Source organism: Aedes aegypti, chromosome 1, assembly GCF_002204515.2.
Source record: "Aedes aegypti strain LVP_AGWG chromosome 1, AaegL5.0 Primary Assembly, whole genome shotgun sequence".
NCBI lineage: Eukaryota > Metazoa > Arthropoda > Insecta > Diptera > Culicidae > Aedes > Aedes aegypti.
In genome coordinates this window covers 205,290,515-205,309,348 of record NC_035107.1, presented here as the reverse complement: position 1 = coordinate 205,309,348, position 18,834 = coordinate 205,290,515, and the positions used below count along the sequence as shown (strand labels likewise).

The following is an 18,834-nucleotide window of genomic DNA, read 5'->3' as shown; positions in this document are numbered from 1 at the left end:
CAACAACTCAACAATACGGGTGTCGCAGGTTCGAGACGCAAAATGAGGAATTTTTAATCATCATAAAACGAGGATCAATATGTGGAAAGTCCTTAAAATGATGAAAACCACATAAATAAGTCTGATAAGGAACAGTACTATCTGAATCATTGTATTACATTTTTGCATACTATTCGAGGTTTCCGTTTTCATTCATTCATTTATTTACCTAGTGTATCAGCTGCTTGGCAGCATACGCGAAAGCTCTCTGGCTGCGTACGCGAAAGCACAAAATATTGGCCCTAAAAACCTGGCGAAGTGGTGCAGAGCACTAATGCTGATATAAGACCACGTGAGAAACGTCAGTTGTTTTCGCCAGGTTTTTAGGGCGAATATTTTGTGCTTTCGCGTATGCGGCCTAGCAACTGGTACACGAGGTAAATAAATGTATGAATGAAAACGGAAACCTCTAATAGTATGCAAAAAAAAATGTAATAAAATGATACAGATAGTACTTCTCCGTATCAGACATATTCGTTTTGGTAGTTTTCATCCTCTTGAGCAGTGTTGTTCAGACTCATTTCCCCGAAAATAACATTTTCCGAATTACGAAGCCACGATCTACTACAACCATGCTCTATCCTCCTAAGATAGAAAAGCAGATGGTTAAGCTTGAGTACTGCACACAAATCCGATCAATTTTGATCCCAGAGAGCCACAATTAAAATTTCGGTGAAATGAAATGAGTGAATGAGTGAGTGCGAATCATTTCACCGAAACTTGAATTGCGACCCACCGAGATCGAAACTGTCGGATCCCATGTGCAACACTCAAGCCCAACCACCTCCCCTCCATCTCAGGAATACAACGCCTAGTTATAATAGTTCATGGCTTCACAATTCGAATTTTGGGGAAATGAGTCTGGTCAACACTGCTCTTGAGGACTTGCAATTGCCACATTTTTATCCTCGTTTTATAATGATGAAATTCTTCATTTTGCGTCTCGAACCTGCGACACCCGTATTGTTGAGTTGTTGTCCTGCTCCTTTGCTCCTACGGCCACATAAGATGAATAGTATTGGAAAGAAAAGTGACCAATTTAAACCATCACTTTTCCCCTTCATAAAACCTGCAATTGTAGTAGTGAGAAGATTTATTTTTGACTCCCTCTTACCACTATATGCAAACACAAAGCACGTGGTATATCTGTCAAAACACTGGATGGCATTTAAACATTCGGTAATATTGAAAATATCGTTACTTACTTAAGTCATGGCCCCCGAAGCTGAATATGAAGGTCAAACGCTTACAAGTCATTTACTTTTTGAGTTATTTTAAAAATAAAAACACTCTGAACCACGGAATACGGCTAAAGGTAGGCAATTTCCTAAGGGAATTCTAAATTCTTTATAGTAATTCGCTAATGTTGTCTAATTGAGCATACTTATGAAAGTTTTGACAACGAAATCGTTTTCGGCGATGCCATTTTTAGTATGAACCGCATTTTTCTTGCTAATATCGTTTGCAGAACTTATGTGAGACATAAATCTTCGGTAGTGTCATCCTTATCCATTGGAATCATTGTTTCGAAAAGTTGACAAATTTACGCATAAGGTAAACCCAATTTTCGCAAAAATCTTCACTTCCATTAGCTCATGAAAATAAGAAAGAGAAGCACCATTCATGGTTTGGAAATGTTCTATCAATAAATGATGGTACGAACTTTTTACGAGATGAGTCATTCCGATCAATGTTATCCCGCTGATCAATGACACCCCGGATTACGGTACTCACGGAATTTCTGGAGGATTTGCCATCTGGTCCATTGTCGAGGCTTCAACTAGCTGTACTTCATATTACTTGCCGCATCACGGTGTCGAGAAGGCAGATAGTACCACCACGAAATTACAGGTGGTGTTCGACGCCTCCTGCTAAACTGATAGCTTATGGTTGGTCCAGTCATCCAAGACGACCTGTTGGCAATTATCTTGCATTTTTGAATGCATCGGTTCATCATCATTGCGGACATTGGAAAAATGGTCCGCCAGATTCGAGTTCATCCAATGGATTACCCCTTACAACGATTTCTCTTGTGCGATTCTCCTTTCCATCAGCCCTTACGCACCTTCGAACTCACAGCAGTCTGTAGTGGGACAAACTCTAACACTTAGACAATATTGGCGCATCCTCGAGTTGTCGAGAGCTGCCCTGGCCACGTCCTTGCGAAAGCTGGAGAATGGGAAAGAATGATTAATTGAACACCTACCGTAAAATGGGGTGTTAAGGACACGTGGGGTTTTAAGGGATTGAACTTCTTCAAGTTAAACAAGTCATAAAAACGTCGAAAGTCGAAGTCATCTGAAGTGTTTGATTTGTCCGGAGGGTTGTGAGCTGCATTATGTGATAGGGGATGTCTATTTAACCTTTGTAAGGACCTTGGGTCTTTTTCGACTTTTGATTGGATTAACCTAGAAATTTGAAATTTTCTGACAATTATTTTTTGTGGGAAAATTTTATTTTTACGGAAACAAAAGTTTTGAATGATCCCTAGGGGAACTTCCATGAAAAAGTTACAAATTGTGAGTTATGGTCGTTTTTGACCCGAGAATTCAAACAGCTCGCAAAAAATAGTGTGTTGACCGAATTTAGTTCTGTTAGCATGGTTAGCATTAAGCATTCCGCACAAATTCGTAGGTGGTACAGTCCTAGACCATTGTATGAGGGTTGCCTCCTTCCCGTCCGTTACCAAAGTCAGAAATTTGGGACTAACCTCTAACTTTTAGACAAGATTGACGCATCCTCCAATAATCGAGAGCTGTCCTGGCCACGTCCTTGCGAAAGCTGAGGAATGGGAAAAGATGATTGATTGAACACCTACTTAAGAAAGATGCAGAGAACTCTACGACCTCTCATAGGTGTTACGGGATGTTGTGGAATGTTGATGGATAGGGTAGTGCCATAGGATACGTTTGGTAGACGTTCTGGCCGACAAATGGTTAATATTTACGCATTGTGATCATGCGCTGCTGATCAGAACAAACTCGCCAAATTATTTTTTTCGAAACTCCTCTGCAATCCGTCGCTCCTCTAATAATGAACAATAGCGTGAGCCGTAACTTGGTACTGCCCATCAAAATGCATGCATCGCAGACATAAAAACTGCAGTTCATAACCTATCCCGAACCGAACATCCGCGAACCGCGCTTAACACACACAGAAGATAAAAAACGAGTCGCGCGAAACGAATTCAATTGCTGGAGCAATCACAGAGCACTTTCGAGCAAAACGCAAGGAAATCATTTTCCGAAAAAAAAAACACTTATAACTTTGAAAAACATGTTTCCACAGCACATTTGCACATGGCATAGCACCATCCGCCAAATCTAATTTTCACAAGCCGAATCGGAAAAAAACACCTCGGAGCGAGGTAAACGTGACACCTCTTGACCGTATTTAATTCTGTAAGGTTTAAATGAAAAGCACACATGTCTAGTTTCAGAAACCCTCCCGGAGATCTGGATTTGGTCAGTGTGGCCAACGGGAACCTGCTGAAAAAAGTCCCTTTAGAGACGCTTACTTTGACAACCTGTATTTTCTAGTAATCTGAACCGCCCTCATATTGTTGAATAGGTATTCACGTGGACTATGAATAGAGATTCTCAAATCCCTTAGTTATTCATACCCGGTTCCGGAAACCCGGAACATCCGGAAAGTGAGTTTCCATCGCAGTTTTGTATATCTCTTTCGGGACGAACCAGCACAATTGTGCTGTTCGGCACCCATGACATTGAATGATTCTTTAAGCCAATAAATCATTGTTTTACCAAACTTTTTTGGTTTTGATTATTGAATTATCATTGATACTTGTAATTAAGCGCAAAAACTTTTGTTTGCATCGTGTTTGGGAAATACCAGCTCAGGGTAAACAGAATGTAAACAAACATCGTAAGAATTGAAAAAGTTTTATCTGTCGCAACTTTCCAACTAGGGTCAGTGTTCCCTTAGTGGACAGTCCCCTATAGTTGCACTAGTGGCTTTTTACGGCCGTTTTTCTATAAATCTTTTCAAAATATTTTTTGACATGAAGGTCAGGAGCTATTCATCTAAGTACCATTGATACACAGCTTGATTTTGTTAGAAAAATGATCGAAATAATTAGTTTTGCTTAACATTTGAGCTCCCTTGAGCCTATAGTAAACCTATTGTTCCTATAGTAGCACTACTGAGAGAAACTATTTTTTCATTATACAAAATAATTAATGAATTAAGATTTTTTTACATCAAATGCAAGCTTTTGATCCACACTTTGAAGGAAAAATAAAAAAAAACTTTGTAAAAATACGGTTTTGATTAGTATTTTGCCAACGCCGTGATGCTAGTGCTACTATAGGAATAGAAATTAGAAATAGTGCTACTATAGGCACAAGTATTCCTATAGTGGCACAGGCGACAATAAATACAAAAATATGAGTTTTCGTAGTTTTCATATTTTTCCCACAAAACTAAGATAAAAAGCTTTCAGATGATGTAAAAATAATGACGCTAGCGTTATTTTTCGATTTTATACGAATATTTGTTCTTAGCTATGCGGCTATTGGTACAGCGACCCTATTCGTTTTTTTTCTAGGTATGCACGAGAGTGAAAGAGTCATTCTTTGAAATGGTGAAGACGAAATGTGAATTGATTCGCACAGCATAGATTTCTGGAGAGACAAAGTGGGACCAGCACAATTGTGCTGGTGCCGGCCCTTACCCGGTCGATGTTCGTTGTGGACTAAAAATTTCCATTTTCAGTATTTTGATCAAGTTAAATGGTTGAATCTGGTTCTAATGTCCACAATAGTGCATAATATCGTATTAGAACATGAATGAGTGATTACATACGAATCATAAAAATTATGTACCGTACAAAAACTATGTAACAGAAAACCATAGCTTTGTTTTAAATTTTTTTTTTAATAGGTCCATATTTGAAATAGATTGGGAATCACAATTATTGTCTTAAATCGCCTATAGCAAAGTTTAAGAAGCAGTGAAATTTTTGGGGAACGTTCAAAAATTACGTCAATCGTTTAGGGGAGTGGGGGTGTACGAAAGTGAGACAGTGCATGTACTATGGGCTTGGGAAAAAGCGTGATAGTGAGCATAAGAAGGATTTAGATAAACTTAAAAACAATGGACGTAATATTTGAATGTCCCCTTGCTTTGATAATCTGTCAATACCATTTTGAATAGATAATCCATTTTGGTGTTCTACAATGCATGCTGGTTCAATATCTGCTATAGTATTTATGAAGTTGGACAACTGGAGCTTAAAACCTTTACTTACTATTTGCTTCTGAACTGCAGAGTCTTTTAAATGGCGTACTATTGATGTATGCAGCTCATGCTGGTATTACTTAAACTTAGCTTAAAACCTTTACTTACTATTTGCTTCTGAGCTGCAGAGTCTTTTAAATGGCGTACTATTGATGTATGCAGCCCATGCTGGTATTACTTGCAAAAATATTGTTTATTCTGTTGATCTACGAAATGCGTTTGAAATTGGGAAATTTTAAACTTTTGCAGTACTATGAAATACTCAACTAAACTACAGTTAACTCTCCCTTACTCGATATTCCGTATCTCGATATCGAGTCTTCTTCTTCTTCTTTCTGGCGTTACGTCCCAACTGGGACAAAGCCTGCTTCTCAGATTAGTGTTTATGAGCACTTCCACAGTTATTAACTGAGAGCTTTCTTTTTTTTTTCTAATTGTTTATTTATTGGGCTCAATCGTGTTTGACACTTTACGGAGCCAATGGTCATTTAAATTGTATTGTTGTTGTACAATTTCATTTAAACTATAAAAACAATTACAATTTCATATAAAATATATAAACTAATCTGATACATCGGACTTCGAACCGATAGAAGACAGTCGGGGTGAGTTTCGCTGCCTTTTCTCCTTGGATGGCAAAATGCTCCTTGACGCCTTGGCTTCCAAGTCCCGTTTCTTTTGCGGTTCCGTTTCATCTTCCACTGTAATCTGCGCAACCCCTGCATACTGCTTGTATGTCTTTCCATTGGACCTCCAAAATCTTATTGGCACTGGTTTGGCCTTAGATTTCAATTCATCCTCTCTTTCCTGAATTGCCGCACATACTTTTTCCGCTTCAATGTTTTCCTCCTCTAAAACCTCTACCTCCAAAAATTCCGTTACTTTTTCAACTTCCATAGTTGAATTTTCCTTCACTACACCAGCATAGGTACATGATTCTTTCATTTCCTAAACACCATTCCGACGTTGAGCCTTTTTCTTGGGACATGCGCTCATCTGGTGTCCCATTTCGGCACAAATGAAACACTTTTCCTTGTTTCCGTGATAAAAAATATTACCTCTCCAATTAAGGAAGTAAATCGCTGGTGGTATTTCAGATTTGACATCCATATACGCACCACGAGCACCGTTGTATACGTCCAATCTAAGGCCCACAGGAAACTTCTCTCGTATCACACGTTTAACTTCTCCGAACTTCCCTAGCACCAGAGATATTTCCTTATCGGGCAGCTCCGGTGGTAGTCCACACACTCGCACGTATTGATAATTGCCTTCCGCATCTGATGCTTGCACCACCACTGTCATCCCATTCGCATATAAGCCATTTTATGAGACGTTTCGAATCATATGGTTTCCGTTTGTTTACCAGCTTTGAAAGTTTCTGGCGGGCCGATTTATAGGCCTTTTCATGTGACAGATCCATCTATGCATTTGTTTACATCAGTGGAGGACCGGTGCTAACACGGGTCTGTCATTTTCATAGAAGAACTGTCAAAGTGCTTCCCGATCAGCTGATTTGAGACGTCATGTGAATAGGCCTATTTACGTTTCTTCTAGCGCCACATTTGGAAGGAGCATATTCAACAATGGCGCTGGTGGCAATGCAACAAAGTTTTTAATGTTCGCATGTAATATTTAAATCAGTAGGCGGGGAAGATATTTTTCATCTACGTTACCTGTAATACATGTAAACCGGGTAGAAACATGCGCTGAAAGAGACGGGGAAGTCATCGGCAACCAAAATGTGTCCAGCGCCATTCAGATATCATGCTAGTTTTTTGAACAACAACAATGAGCGGCCCGCCAGAAAACGTCATTCGAACGTCTCGTAAAATGGCTTATTCAAAACGAAGTGGATGTACATTGTTCTCCAACGCTTGCTTGAACGCTTTCTGGTTCTTGAATTTCAAGTAAACACTATGGTTTTCCGCTCGTCTGTACAGCGTATCCATTTCGACGATACTAACATCCAATGCTTTGACAAATTTGGCAATTTCTCCATACGACGGCCGCGCAGATTCCGGTGGGAAAGTAAACCTCACCGTGTTCTTAATTTCAACCATTTCTAGGCACACTTTTGGACTTTTAACAGTAACCAGTAGAGACAAGTTCTGTTGCAACCGTTCGCGACAGCAGATGAAAGCAAACTCTGAGAGCTTTCTTTGCCGATTGACCATTTTTGCATGTGTATATCGTGTGGCAGGTACGAAGATACTCTTATGCCCTGGGAATCGAGAAAATTTCCTTTACGAAAAGATCCTCGACCAGCGGGATTTGAACCCACGACTCTCAGCATGGTCATGCTGAATAGCTGCGCGTTTACCGCTACGGCTATCTGGGCCCCCCGACTCGATATCGAGTCGTCGTCGCTTAATATTTTTAGATTGTTTTTTTTTTATTATTTTACTATCTGAGCGACTGCACAACAGTCGGTTCCGATTGGATGCTGTAAAGCTTAGACAGTAGAATGTCGTCCTCATGTAAGAGTCACTCTCCATCGATCATGCATATTTTTCGCCACGATTGACGAATTACTTTTGCCTCAACAGCTTTTCAAGCCTCGTGCAAGCAGTAGCAAAGGTCTTTCATGTTTATTTTGGAAAGTTGTTCTTCAGATCTACCATTTTGATCTTGTGCCATAATCTTCAACAACGGTTTTTTTTTGATAGCGGAATTTGTTCTGGATAACATTTTGATCCATCGTATGAATCAATGTTGTTACGTTCGGTGGTAAAAAACAGCGTTATCACACACTTTCGACCTTATCATGAAAGTGATGGGTGGAACAGTTATCTAACAACAATATTGCATTTGCGGATATGTTCTCTTCCACCGCAAAACGTCTAACCTCGGGAACAAAATTCTTAAAGAATCATTCTTGGAACAATGCTCTTGTCATCCAAGCGTTTTTGGAGGACAAGCATGTTACATGGTAGCATGGTACGTGAACATTTTCCATTGCTCTTGGATTTCGAGATTTCCCTGTTACAACCAGGGGTAATTTATGACTGCCTGTACCATTACAGCATGGCATGAATATAACACAGAGTTTAACCTTATGACCAAAGGCATTAAGCTCGCTTGGTCCTAATAACGTCTCAACTGGTAGCATTCTGAAGAATAAACCTGACTCGTCAGCATTATAAATCGTATCAACGGTCAAATTTCGCGATGAAATTTCATGTAAAAATTGTTCACGAAACAGTTTAATGCTGCCAATATCACTAGACATGACAAAGTGACTTTGAGTTTTCGTACTTCAAAAAGAACCTTAAAATTGTTCATGCTCAGAGAAGGGAGCAGTTGCCGGAACGCTTAATCGAGGAGTAAAAGATTTTGCTTTCATTATCAGCATCGAAGTAGACACAACAAGATTCAAACGTCGTTGATTGAGAAACCACAAAAACAAAGCTTCCTCAAGCTGACAATATCTGCCATTTGAAGCGTACTTGTAAACATTTTTCATGCGGCAAGTTTTGTTGGTTGCAGCTGCCAAGAGTGAGTCACAATTTCTTTAAATTTTCCTAATTGTGCTCCTGCGGATCTTGAACCACCTTGCTAAATCAGCTTTAATAGAAGACTTGTTCTTTATGGCTTGTCTTGTGATATATGCAAACTACAAAGCATAGCCTACTGTTTCACTATAAACGTCGTTTAGGGGTCTTATTTAGTTCAATGCACCACATGAAAACAAAACCACGCTAGATGTTGCTAATAATACCGGTGTCGCTAAGGATCCTTTTATTTGCTAACTGTGGAAGCAGTAGAATTACTCATATAGATCGTTTAAGAAAAGTAAGTCGACTCCAATATATTTGGAATGAGACTCTCCCACACACTAAGTTTATTATACCGGAATCCGTGAATTTCACCGTAATCTCGTAGTTCTGTCAAAATTTTACAAACTGTGGCGAATGTTTACCGAAACTTTAAAATTTTCGAGATTTTACCGGGATCCGTAAAATATAATTTAAGTGTGCAGTTGACTGGATGAAACTTTTGTGGGAAAAAAGACAGAAAAACGTACCGGGTTTCTTGAATGCCAATGGATGAAAATTAACTCTTCATAGCTTCAAAAGTGCTTGTCAAAAACAAATATGTTTCAAATATCCAGTATTATAATTATATTTTGTTACATAATATTTATGTTTTAAACCGTTTCTTAACAAAACAGTGATACGAATACGACAGATTGACGGACATATGTTAAGACAGACATTATTGACGAAAAACCGATCACTAGTAAGTAAAGCACAAGACAAGAACTCTATAAACCAACTATGATGTAACAAAATTTTCAGTTTTCCCATTAAAGAAGGGAAAATACAGCTGTCAAAACATTAGACAGCAGAAAAACACTTTTTTAATTAAAGGTTAAAGACTGCAAGCCATAAATTTCTTCATTAGTTTGCAATTGGAAATGCAAAAAAGGTCCACGTGATTATTGAGCTGTAATCTAATTCATGTCAACTTCTGCGTCCATAAGTCCTTTCGTGGTGTAGGGGTAACGCCCCGTACCTAGTGAACAGGGAGTCGTGAGTTCAGTTCTCACCGAGAAGACGAGTATTTTTTTTCGCTATAATTTTCGAATAATGTAAGACGCCTAGAGGCATGCAATGCCCTATTTGCTCTATGTAACTCATACGGTTTTGTTCGTAAAATACTTGTTTAAATTAAAAAAAGTTTGATACATGTTGAATTCAATGTATAAACGTAAATATCAATCAAATACACCGAAGACTGAATTGCCGAAGTTTACAAAGTAATCCGATGCTTGTGTAAAACAAGTTATTGAGTCTTAAGCATCCGAAAATGTAGCGTCTTTTTGTTATTATTGTCATTCCTTTATGGCGATTATGCACCTGAATAGAAAAATAATCGCAGGTAAAAATAAATGTAGAAAATTTATTGACCTTTTTACATATCTTGAGCAATACAGCATACTTTATGTGTTGTTTGTTGCCACCTTGCCAATCAATTTTCTCTGAACAACTTTTTCACAAACGTAGGGTTTCATTGCGGTATTCGACAATGTTTTTCATCATACAATCATCAAGGCCCGTGAACCCTAGTCCTGACTGCTTCAAACGAAAAGAACAGGATCTTATAGTAATCAAAGGAACACTAGTCCTTGTTACATTTTAAACCTTGTTGAAAGTGACAAGTCTCGGTTTTCCCAGTTGCCGAGAATGATCTTGAGACAAGGAAAAAAATGAGTCGAATTCAACAATTTGCTTTCTAATCTTTTATTTATTTCGTTCTCTAGTTTGAAGAAGTAAGGACTAGGATTCTGATGCATGGACAATATCGGTGTAATTTCTTGGCTTTATCGAGGGACACGGGATATACTACAATAGATCAAATATTGGTCGCAGTGGTTTATGTTCCGAACAGAAAAAAAAGGCCCGTGAATATGGCCCGTCAATGGGTGACCTCTGGCGATTTATCTTTGTAAAATTAATTATCCTACTCAACACAATTAAAGTAAAAAATTTCTTTGACAGAATTGGTCGAGACAAGCGATTATTTTTCTTTTCAGATGCATAATGCTATAGAGAATTCCTCATAAACGTTGAACGGCTGGCGCTTAATAATAGTTTCATTTCATTGTGTATAGTTGTTATGAGACCCAAATGTAATCCCAAAAGTGGACTGGAGCGAGAATCTTTATTTTGCCCCACACTAATACGCATATAATGCCATAACTATGCTTACTGTTAACTTGAGGTTTCCCTTGGATCAATGTTCCTTCTACCCGACCCATACGTTTTCAATTATGGAGAATATTGCTAGTGAAAATCCTCTTTGATTAAGCTATGATTGCTAATTTTGATATTTTATGTTTCTCTTATTCTTGCAGAACTACTACATTCATTGGCTACGGTAAACGACCTTGGTCTCTTAGCACATCTTTCATCTCATCAACGAAGAATAAAAAGCCTGGAACAATAATCGATACAATAAAAGCCATCGACTTTCGCACACCCACTGGCTGTTGGTTACCCAAGAAGCACTCGACTCATCAACCGAAAAGATCGTTAGCCTGGTGACACTCTCCAGAAAAAAAAAAACCAACAACAACCATCTTCAACGGTATACCCTTGGCTGGAGATTCTCTTAAGCATTTACCGTAACTTATCTATACGCATTAAACCATCACTATTTCAACCCTAAAGAAGAGAGACGAAAAACAAGCTTTAAGTATTATTAAGTCACTGGCATAAAAAAAAGCATTGTGAATCACATTATTCGAAAAGTAAAAGCCGAATCCGGAGCACCGATCGACTTCCTCTCAATCAGAGGACCAATTACAAGACGAATCTTCTAGACGTGACCAGTTCGGCACAATTGTGGCAGTGCCATTAGGTTGATATACTGCTGTCTAGGCGAGCGGTCGTTAACGCGCATTCTTGGAAAAACGGGAAATCAGGAGCGTTTTTGGAAGCTAATTAGCAGACATACCAAAAGGCGAACGAAAAAAGCCTCAACATGATCAACATTGCCGGTGTTATCAGTATTGTGTTGTTCTACATCTTGATTTTGGCAGTCGGAATATGGGCCGGCCGAAAGAAAGAATCCGGAAATGATTCCGAGGAGGAGGTGATGCTTGCCGGACGATCTATTGGTCTGTTTGTGGGAATTTTCACGATGACTGGTAAGTAATGCAGAAATTATGATTTTTGCGCTACAATAGGAAAAAGAATCATCTTACATGAAGCACCATATATTGCGCCGATGACATGACAACCGTAGATTACGCCGATCGATAATGAGTCACTTAAATTTGAAAATATACCATCGTTAAATATATACCATCGTGACATTAGGCCTAAATAGGAGGCGAAAATGGGCAAAATCTAAAATATTGAAAATAAAAAATTGGATGAAGTATTAAAAAAAATAGACGTTTAGAGCTATTAGTTTATTTAGGGTGCCGGTACCAATGGTTGTAATGTACCAGTAGATTGGACTATGGAATAAAACGAACATTTTTCGATAAAAACGACATGTGCTATTTTTGGTGGATAGATCGTCTCTAGTTTAGTCGATTTGCCAAATTCCAGGTTTTTATTTTATCAAAAAGTCATATAAATAATTAAGTTTATGCAAAAAATTTGCTCCCTTGCACCAATAGTAGACGTCGTGTTTCAGTAGTGGATCAACGGATGGAAGCAGTTTTTAAAATGGATGTATAAAAATGAAGAAAAGCCTTAGAGATGATATCTATGCTTCATTCGATAGATATTAATTGCTGTTCCGAGGGAAAAATGTTAAACCTATGTAAAAATTTACCATTTTGTTTAAAATTCCTTTTATTATTCCAGAACGTCTACTACTGGAGCACTAGCGCAACTACTGGAACACGTGTACCAATAGTGGCTCAAGCGATTTTATGTTAAAATATTAGTTTTATCATTCTTTTTATATTTTTCCCATATAGTAGAGGTTGAAATCTTTTTGTTGACGCCAAAAGATCTTTGTTGAGGCTTTTCGTTATTTTGTTATGATTTTTTATAGCTTAGGTAGTCCACTAACGGCACCGGCACCCTATAACAAAACATTGGAAGAAGATTGAAAATTAGGCTTTTTTCAATATTCACTTTTAAGGTTTCATAAAAAGTCTCACTTTTAGGCTGATAAATACTATTTTAAAATTTTACATTAATGTAGATAAAATGAATTGTTATGGGACAACTTGAGAAAACTTGATCGGAAGATGATTCTCTGTTTTTATCTTATTGCGAATCAATTAAAATTTGTTTGGCCCATTGTCTCCCTCTCTTGAAGGGTGAGAGTTAAATCACTGGACAAAAGCCTTAATTAAATTTCTGGAGGAACACCTGGTGGAATTATGAAAGAATTAATGATGGAATCCTTAAAGGAAATCAGGAATTCGATAGATTCCTTGTTAAACTTCCTGGTACAGCCCCTGGATGAATTCCTTATTGAACGTTTGATGGAGTTGCTACACGGGTAGAAATCAGAATCCAAAAACAAGATTATGACTCATGATATGATTCCAGCGTGTTTTTTTCTTATGAAAATACACCATGATTTGGACTCATGATAACAGTTAGAGCTCAACTTCCGAGCCGATCAGTCGATTGTATAGAGAGCGATCATCGGAAGTCGATCACAGACTATTACGTACGTTTTTGTCAGTTATTGACACCGTTGCTATTAGTGCCGTGTTTCGCAGTAACCGCGTCGTCGTTTTTCGCGATGCCGCGCCGCGAAAACACATTCCGTGTTGACTACTCGCAGTTTCCGAAGCAGCTTTCCCACGATGAAATACATAAATTCGTTGGGAAAGAACTCGGCCTCACGCGAGAAAATGTGCTTCTTCTCCAGCCGAGTAAGCGACTCGGTTGCACCTTCGTGGAGGTCAACAGCCTAGAGCTTGCTGAGACGATCGTCCAACAGCACGACAACAAGCACGATTTCGTGTTTGACGGGAAGAGTTACAAACTGCGGATCATGATGGAGGACGGGGCAGTGGAAGTGCGTCTGTTCGACCTCTCCAACGACATATCCAACGACCAAATCGCCGAGTTTCTCGCCGAATACGGCGATGTGCTTAACGTCCGCGATCTCCTGTGGGACGAACGCTCCGTTTTCGGCGGCGTTAAAACTGGTGTGCGTATCGCTCGAATGGTGGTGAAGAGAAACATTCCCTCCCTCGTGACAATTCGTGGAGAAAACACGGCGGTAGGTTACAGGGGGCAGCGGCAGACATGCTTGCACTGCCTAGAGTTTGTACATGTCGGTATTCCGTGTGTACAAAACAAAAAACTGTTGGTACAAAAGCTATCAGCAGACCAGTCGTATGCCAACGTTGCGAAGCAGCAAGTGCTCAGAAAACCGGCAAAGCCGAACAACCTCCAACCAAAACCACAACCGAGCAATCCAATTCAACCAACACCTATGAACAAGACCCGATCTCCATCAAACATACAGCAAACGAATGACATGGCTCCTCCCGCAGCCAAACCTGCCGGAGTACATCCCGTTATCCAAATCCCACCGATACCAACCCCGATTGGCAGCTTCACTACATTGCGAAGAGCTGATGGCAACGAAACGGATAGCTCGCAAGCATCGTATCAATCCAGCAGCAACCGACGACTACGAACGAGACGATCATCACCACCAGGAAAGAAGCTGCGATCCAACAACGCAAGCACCAACGAACATGACCGAGCCTCCGGGGATGATATCCGTCAATAATGGAGTACACTAGTGTGAATATCGGTACAATTAATATAAACACGATCACCAATCCAACAAAAATAAACGCACTCCGCACGTTCATCCGCTCTGTCGAACTCGATATTGTTTTCCTGCAAGAAGTGGAGAACGAACAACTCAACCTGCCTGGGTACAATGTAGTTTGTAACGTGGATTAAGCAAGGAGAGGAACAGCAATCGCTCTAAAAGAGCACATTAAATTCTCGCACATCGAGAAGATCCTGGATGGACGTCTGCTTGCTCTACGTGTCCATAACACTACTTTCTGTAACGTGTATGGTCCGTCAGGCTCGGCTCTTCGTGCCGAACGCGAACGTTTTTTTTACCAACACTGTCGCATACTATCTCCGCCACCGCACCGATCATGTCGTATTCGGTGGAGATTTCAACTGCGTGATTCGGCAATCCGACGCGACAGGGTCAAACTCAAGCCCCGCACTTCAAAATACCATACAGCAACTTCGGCTGCATGACGTCTGGCAACGGCTTCGATCACGCGAGCCGGGCCACACATACATTTCACACAATTCGTCGTCCAGGCTCGACCGAATCTATGTCAGCGACAGCTTGCGAGAACATCTGAGAACAACATGTGTACATGTATGTTGCTTCTCGGATCACAAAGCAGTTACAGTGAGAATGCTGCTTCCACTTCCTGACAGAATACCTGGCAGAGGTTACTGGTCCCTCCGCCCACATGTCCTCACAACAGAAAACATTAACGAGCTGCAAACACGATGGCAGTATTGGACTCGCCAGCGTCGTAATTACGCATCGTGGATGGAATGGTGGCTGTCATGTGCTAAACCCAAAATCCAATCCTTTTTTCGATGGAAATCGAAACTTGCTTTCGATGACTTTCATCGTGAATAGCAGCGGCTATATGAGCGACTACGGCAAGCATATGATAGCTACCACAACAACCGCGCTATGCTCACTACGATCAACCAAGTGAAAGCCGAAATGCTTTCGCATCAGCGACGGTTTTCGGAAATGTTCTTCCGAATAAATGAAACTTTTGTCGCCGGAGAACCAATATCCACTTTCCAACTCGGAGAAAGAGCGAGGCGCAAAACAACTATCGAGCAGCTGCGCAACGAAAGAGACGAAGTGATCGACGATCCCGATGAGATTCGGGACCAAATGGTACGATATTTCACCGATTTGTATGCACGCGAACCGGTGGAAGAGGAGCAGGCAGGAGGTACGTTTGACTGCGAGCGAATCATCCCTGAGCAAGACAACACAAACACAGCCTGCATGGATGACATCACAACATGCGATATTCTAACAGCAATCCAAACAAGCGCATCTAGAAAATCTCCTGGCCCCGACGGCCTATCCAAAGAGTTCTACCTACGGGCGTTTGATGTGATTCATCGTGAGCTGAATCTAATCATGAACGAAGCCCTTAGATCAAACTTCCCCGCTCAGTTTATGGGCGCTCAGTTTATGGGCGGGAGACACCGCTCGTTCTTACCGACCAATCAGTTTAATCAATTTTGATTATAAAATCCTGTCACGTATCCTGAAACATCGGCTCGAAAATGTGCTTCGGACACACAACGTGTTAACCGATTCGCAAAAATGCTCAAACGATGGGAAAAATATCTTTCAAGCTACACTCGCCATAAAGGATAAAATAGCGCAGCTGAAGGCAAACCGACGTACTGCTAAACTGATCGGCTTCGATTTAGATCATGCGTTTGATCGGGTGGACCACACGCTTCTGTTCAGAACGATGCGTAATATGGGCATCAACACAGCATTGGTTGATCTCCTATCTAACATTGCAGCAGCATCCTCCTCTCGAATGTTAATCAACGGGCATCTTTCTGCATCATTTCCGATACAACGATCGGTTCGGCAAGGGGATCCTCTATCCATGCACTTATTCGTTCTCTACCTTCACCCTCTTCTACGAAGATTGGAACAAGTGTGTGGAGGAGATCTAGTTGTTGCGTACGCTGATGATATCAGTGCCATTGTCACCAGTATAGACCAAATCAATGAAATGAAGAATCTATTCAGGAGATTTGGTCGAGTATCTGGAGCACGAATGAATGAAGCCAAAACCATCGCGATTGACGTTGGTGTACTAAACAATCTGCTGATTGTACCGTGGCTTCGCACTGATAATACTATGAAAATACTCGGTGTAGTTTTTTCCAACTCAGTGCGGGAAATGGTTTCGCTGAACTGGGACACTCTGGTAGCTAACTTTACCCGACAAATTTGGCTTCACTCAATGCGAGACTTAACACTGCAACAGAAAGTTACATTGCTGAACACCTTCCTGTCGTCGAAAATGTGGTATATTGGCGCCCAGTTGGCGCCAACGGCGGCACATCTTGCTAAACTATGCGCAACTATGCGGAGATATCTTTTTCGAGGAATGACAGCAAACGTCCCCATGCAACAGTTGGCACGAAAAAAAGAGGATGGAGGATTGAAATTACACCTACCAACATTCAAATGTAAGTCATTATTAATCAACCGTCACTTACATGAGATCGAATCCCTTCCCTACTTTTCTTCCCTCCTTCACCAAGTAAATCCCCCCCAAGCAAATATCATTTCTGATCTTCCTTGCATTAAGCTTATCCTGAACAGTTATCCCACTCTCCCCTTTCAAATCCGCCAACACCCCTCCGCCGATCTAATCAACCAATTCCTCATCGAGAGAACGGATAGGCCGAAAGTGGAATTGGAGAATGCGAACAGCAACTGGACTCGAGTTTGGAAAAACATTTCGATGCGTGGCCTTTCATCTGTTGAAAAGAGCAATCTTTACTTGTGGGTAAACCAGAAGGTAACACACCGGCGACTTCTGTATAGAATGCGACGATCGGACGGGGATCAGTGTCTGCACTGTGGTACGGCGGTTGAAACTTTACAGCACAATTTTTTTGATTGTGCTAGAGTGCATGAAGCAAGCAGACTGTTGCGGCAAAAACTGATGGCAGTAACAACAGGAGATCGACGTTTTTTTGACTGCGGTGAACTAATACGACCATCATTGGAGCGGTTATCGACGAGAAATAGAATTTTAATTTTGAAGCACTTAGTCGTTTACGTCACCTTCATTGATAATAGCAATGGTCAGGTAGATTCTGATGAACTAAATTTTGCTTTCCAAGTCGGAGTTTCATAAATTATTATCTGTATAATTTTTATCAAAACAAAATCGACAATAAACGTACTTTTATAAAAAAAAAGTCAGACTGCTGTAACGCAACACACGCGTTAGGTTTTTGTAGCTGATTGCTCGGAATCATGATTCAAATGCCAAAAATGCTGAGTCGCGCATCCGTTTATGATCTAAAAAATAAAAAAAAGTTAAAAATAGCATACATTGTGATTCGAGCCAAGAACCTTCCGATTGTAAGCCACGTACACTACCACTCAACCGCTTCGTCATCTTGAATTAAAAGTGTTCGATACGAATGAGATGAAGCAAAGTGCGCCGCTTAGTGTTTTCACACTGGATGTTACGCTTATGAGGAATCATGATTATAACTCCAGGAACCATGATTTGTGATCCTGATATTACGACCTAACCAATTTATGAATTTCATGATTTGTAAATCATGGCATGGGGGTCAGATTTTTATCCGTGTAAAGAAATAGGCTTAAGATTGTGGGTAATCGCTAGTTGAATATATAGAAACAACTCAAGAGCGCACATTTGCTAGACAACCATGACGACGAAGCTGCGTAAATTCACGCCTTCTGATTTGCCACCCATCGGCCTCGGTGGTTCATGGGACGTCGAAGCTTCAATTTAACATGCTGAAGTCGATGTACGTGCAACATTCGTATCTGTATGATCAGTTCGTCAAACAGGTTCCTTATTGCTCAGTCGAGGATGGATTATCAACTGGTGAGATCGTTTTATGCTACTGTTCTAAATGTGCTAAATATGATTGTTCAGTATGTATTTGGACAACGAAGGGGATACGTTTATATTTTTGTCGGTTATTGTCGAAATAAACCTTGTTTCATTAATGATTGTTTGCCCTTTACTGGTATATACCAAATTTGCTGGTATGTCTGAAACATACTTTTGGGAACTTATAATCAGAAGACACAGTGTGTTTGTTTGACAAATTGGGACATGAATTTGTGGATTACCTATAGCGACTGTAGAGCGTAAGAACTCAGTATCAATAAACAAGTCGCTCTCACTTGTAATTGGGAGATACAAACGCGAGCGTGTTGGGGGTTTGTCATCTAAATCCGAAAGAGACATGAATTTGCGAAAAGAGACGTGTTTAACACGGTTTA

The 18,834-nt window shown here is 40.3% G+C and overlaps 1 protein-coding gene across 1 annotated transcript in view; it reads left to right on the top strand.

Moving 5' to 3' along the window:
- The window catches only part of LOC5570620 (high-affinity choline transporter 1), a 123,689-nt gene that overhangs the window by 41,198 nt on the left and 63,657 nt on the right, over positions 1-18,834 (top strand). Inside the window, exon 2 of the mRNA XM_021857315.1 lies at positions 11,159-11,953. Within this exon, the coding sequence (XP_021713007.1) occupies positions 11,788-11,953 (166 nt within the window). The 5' untranslated portion in view covers positions 11,159-11,787. The remainder of the gene's footprint in view (positions 1-11,158; positions 11,954-18,834) is intronic.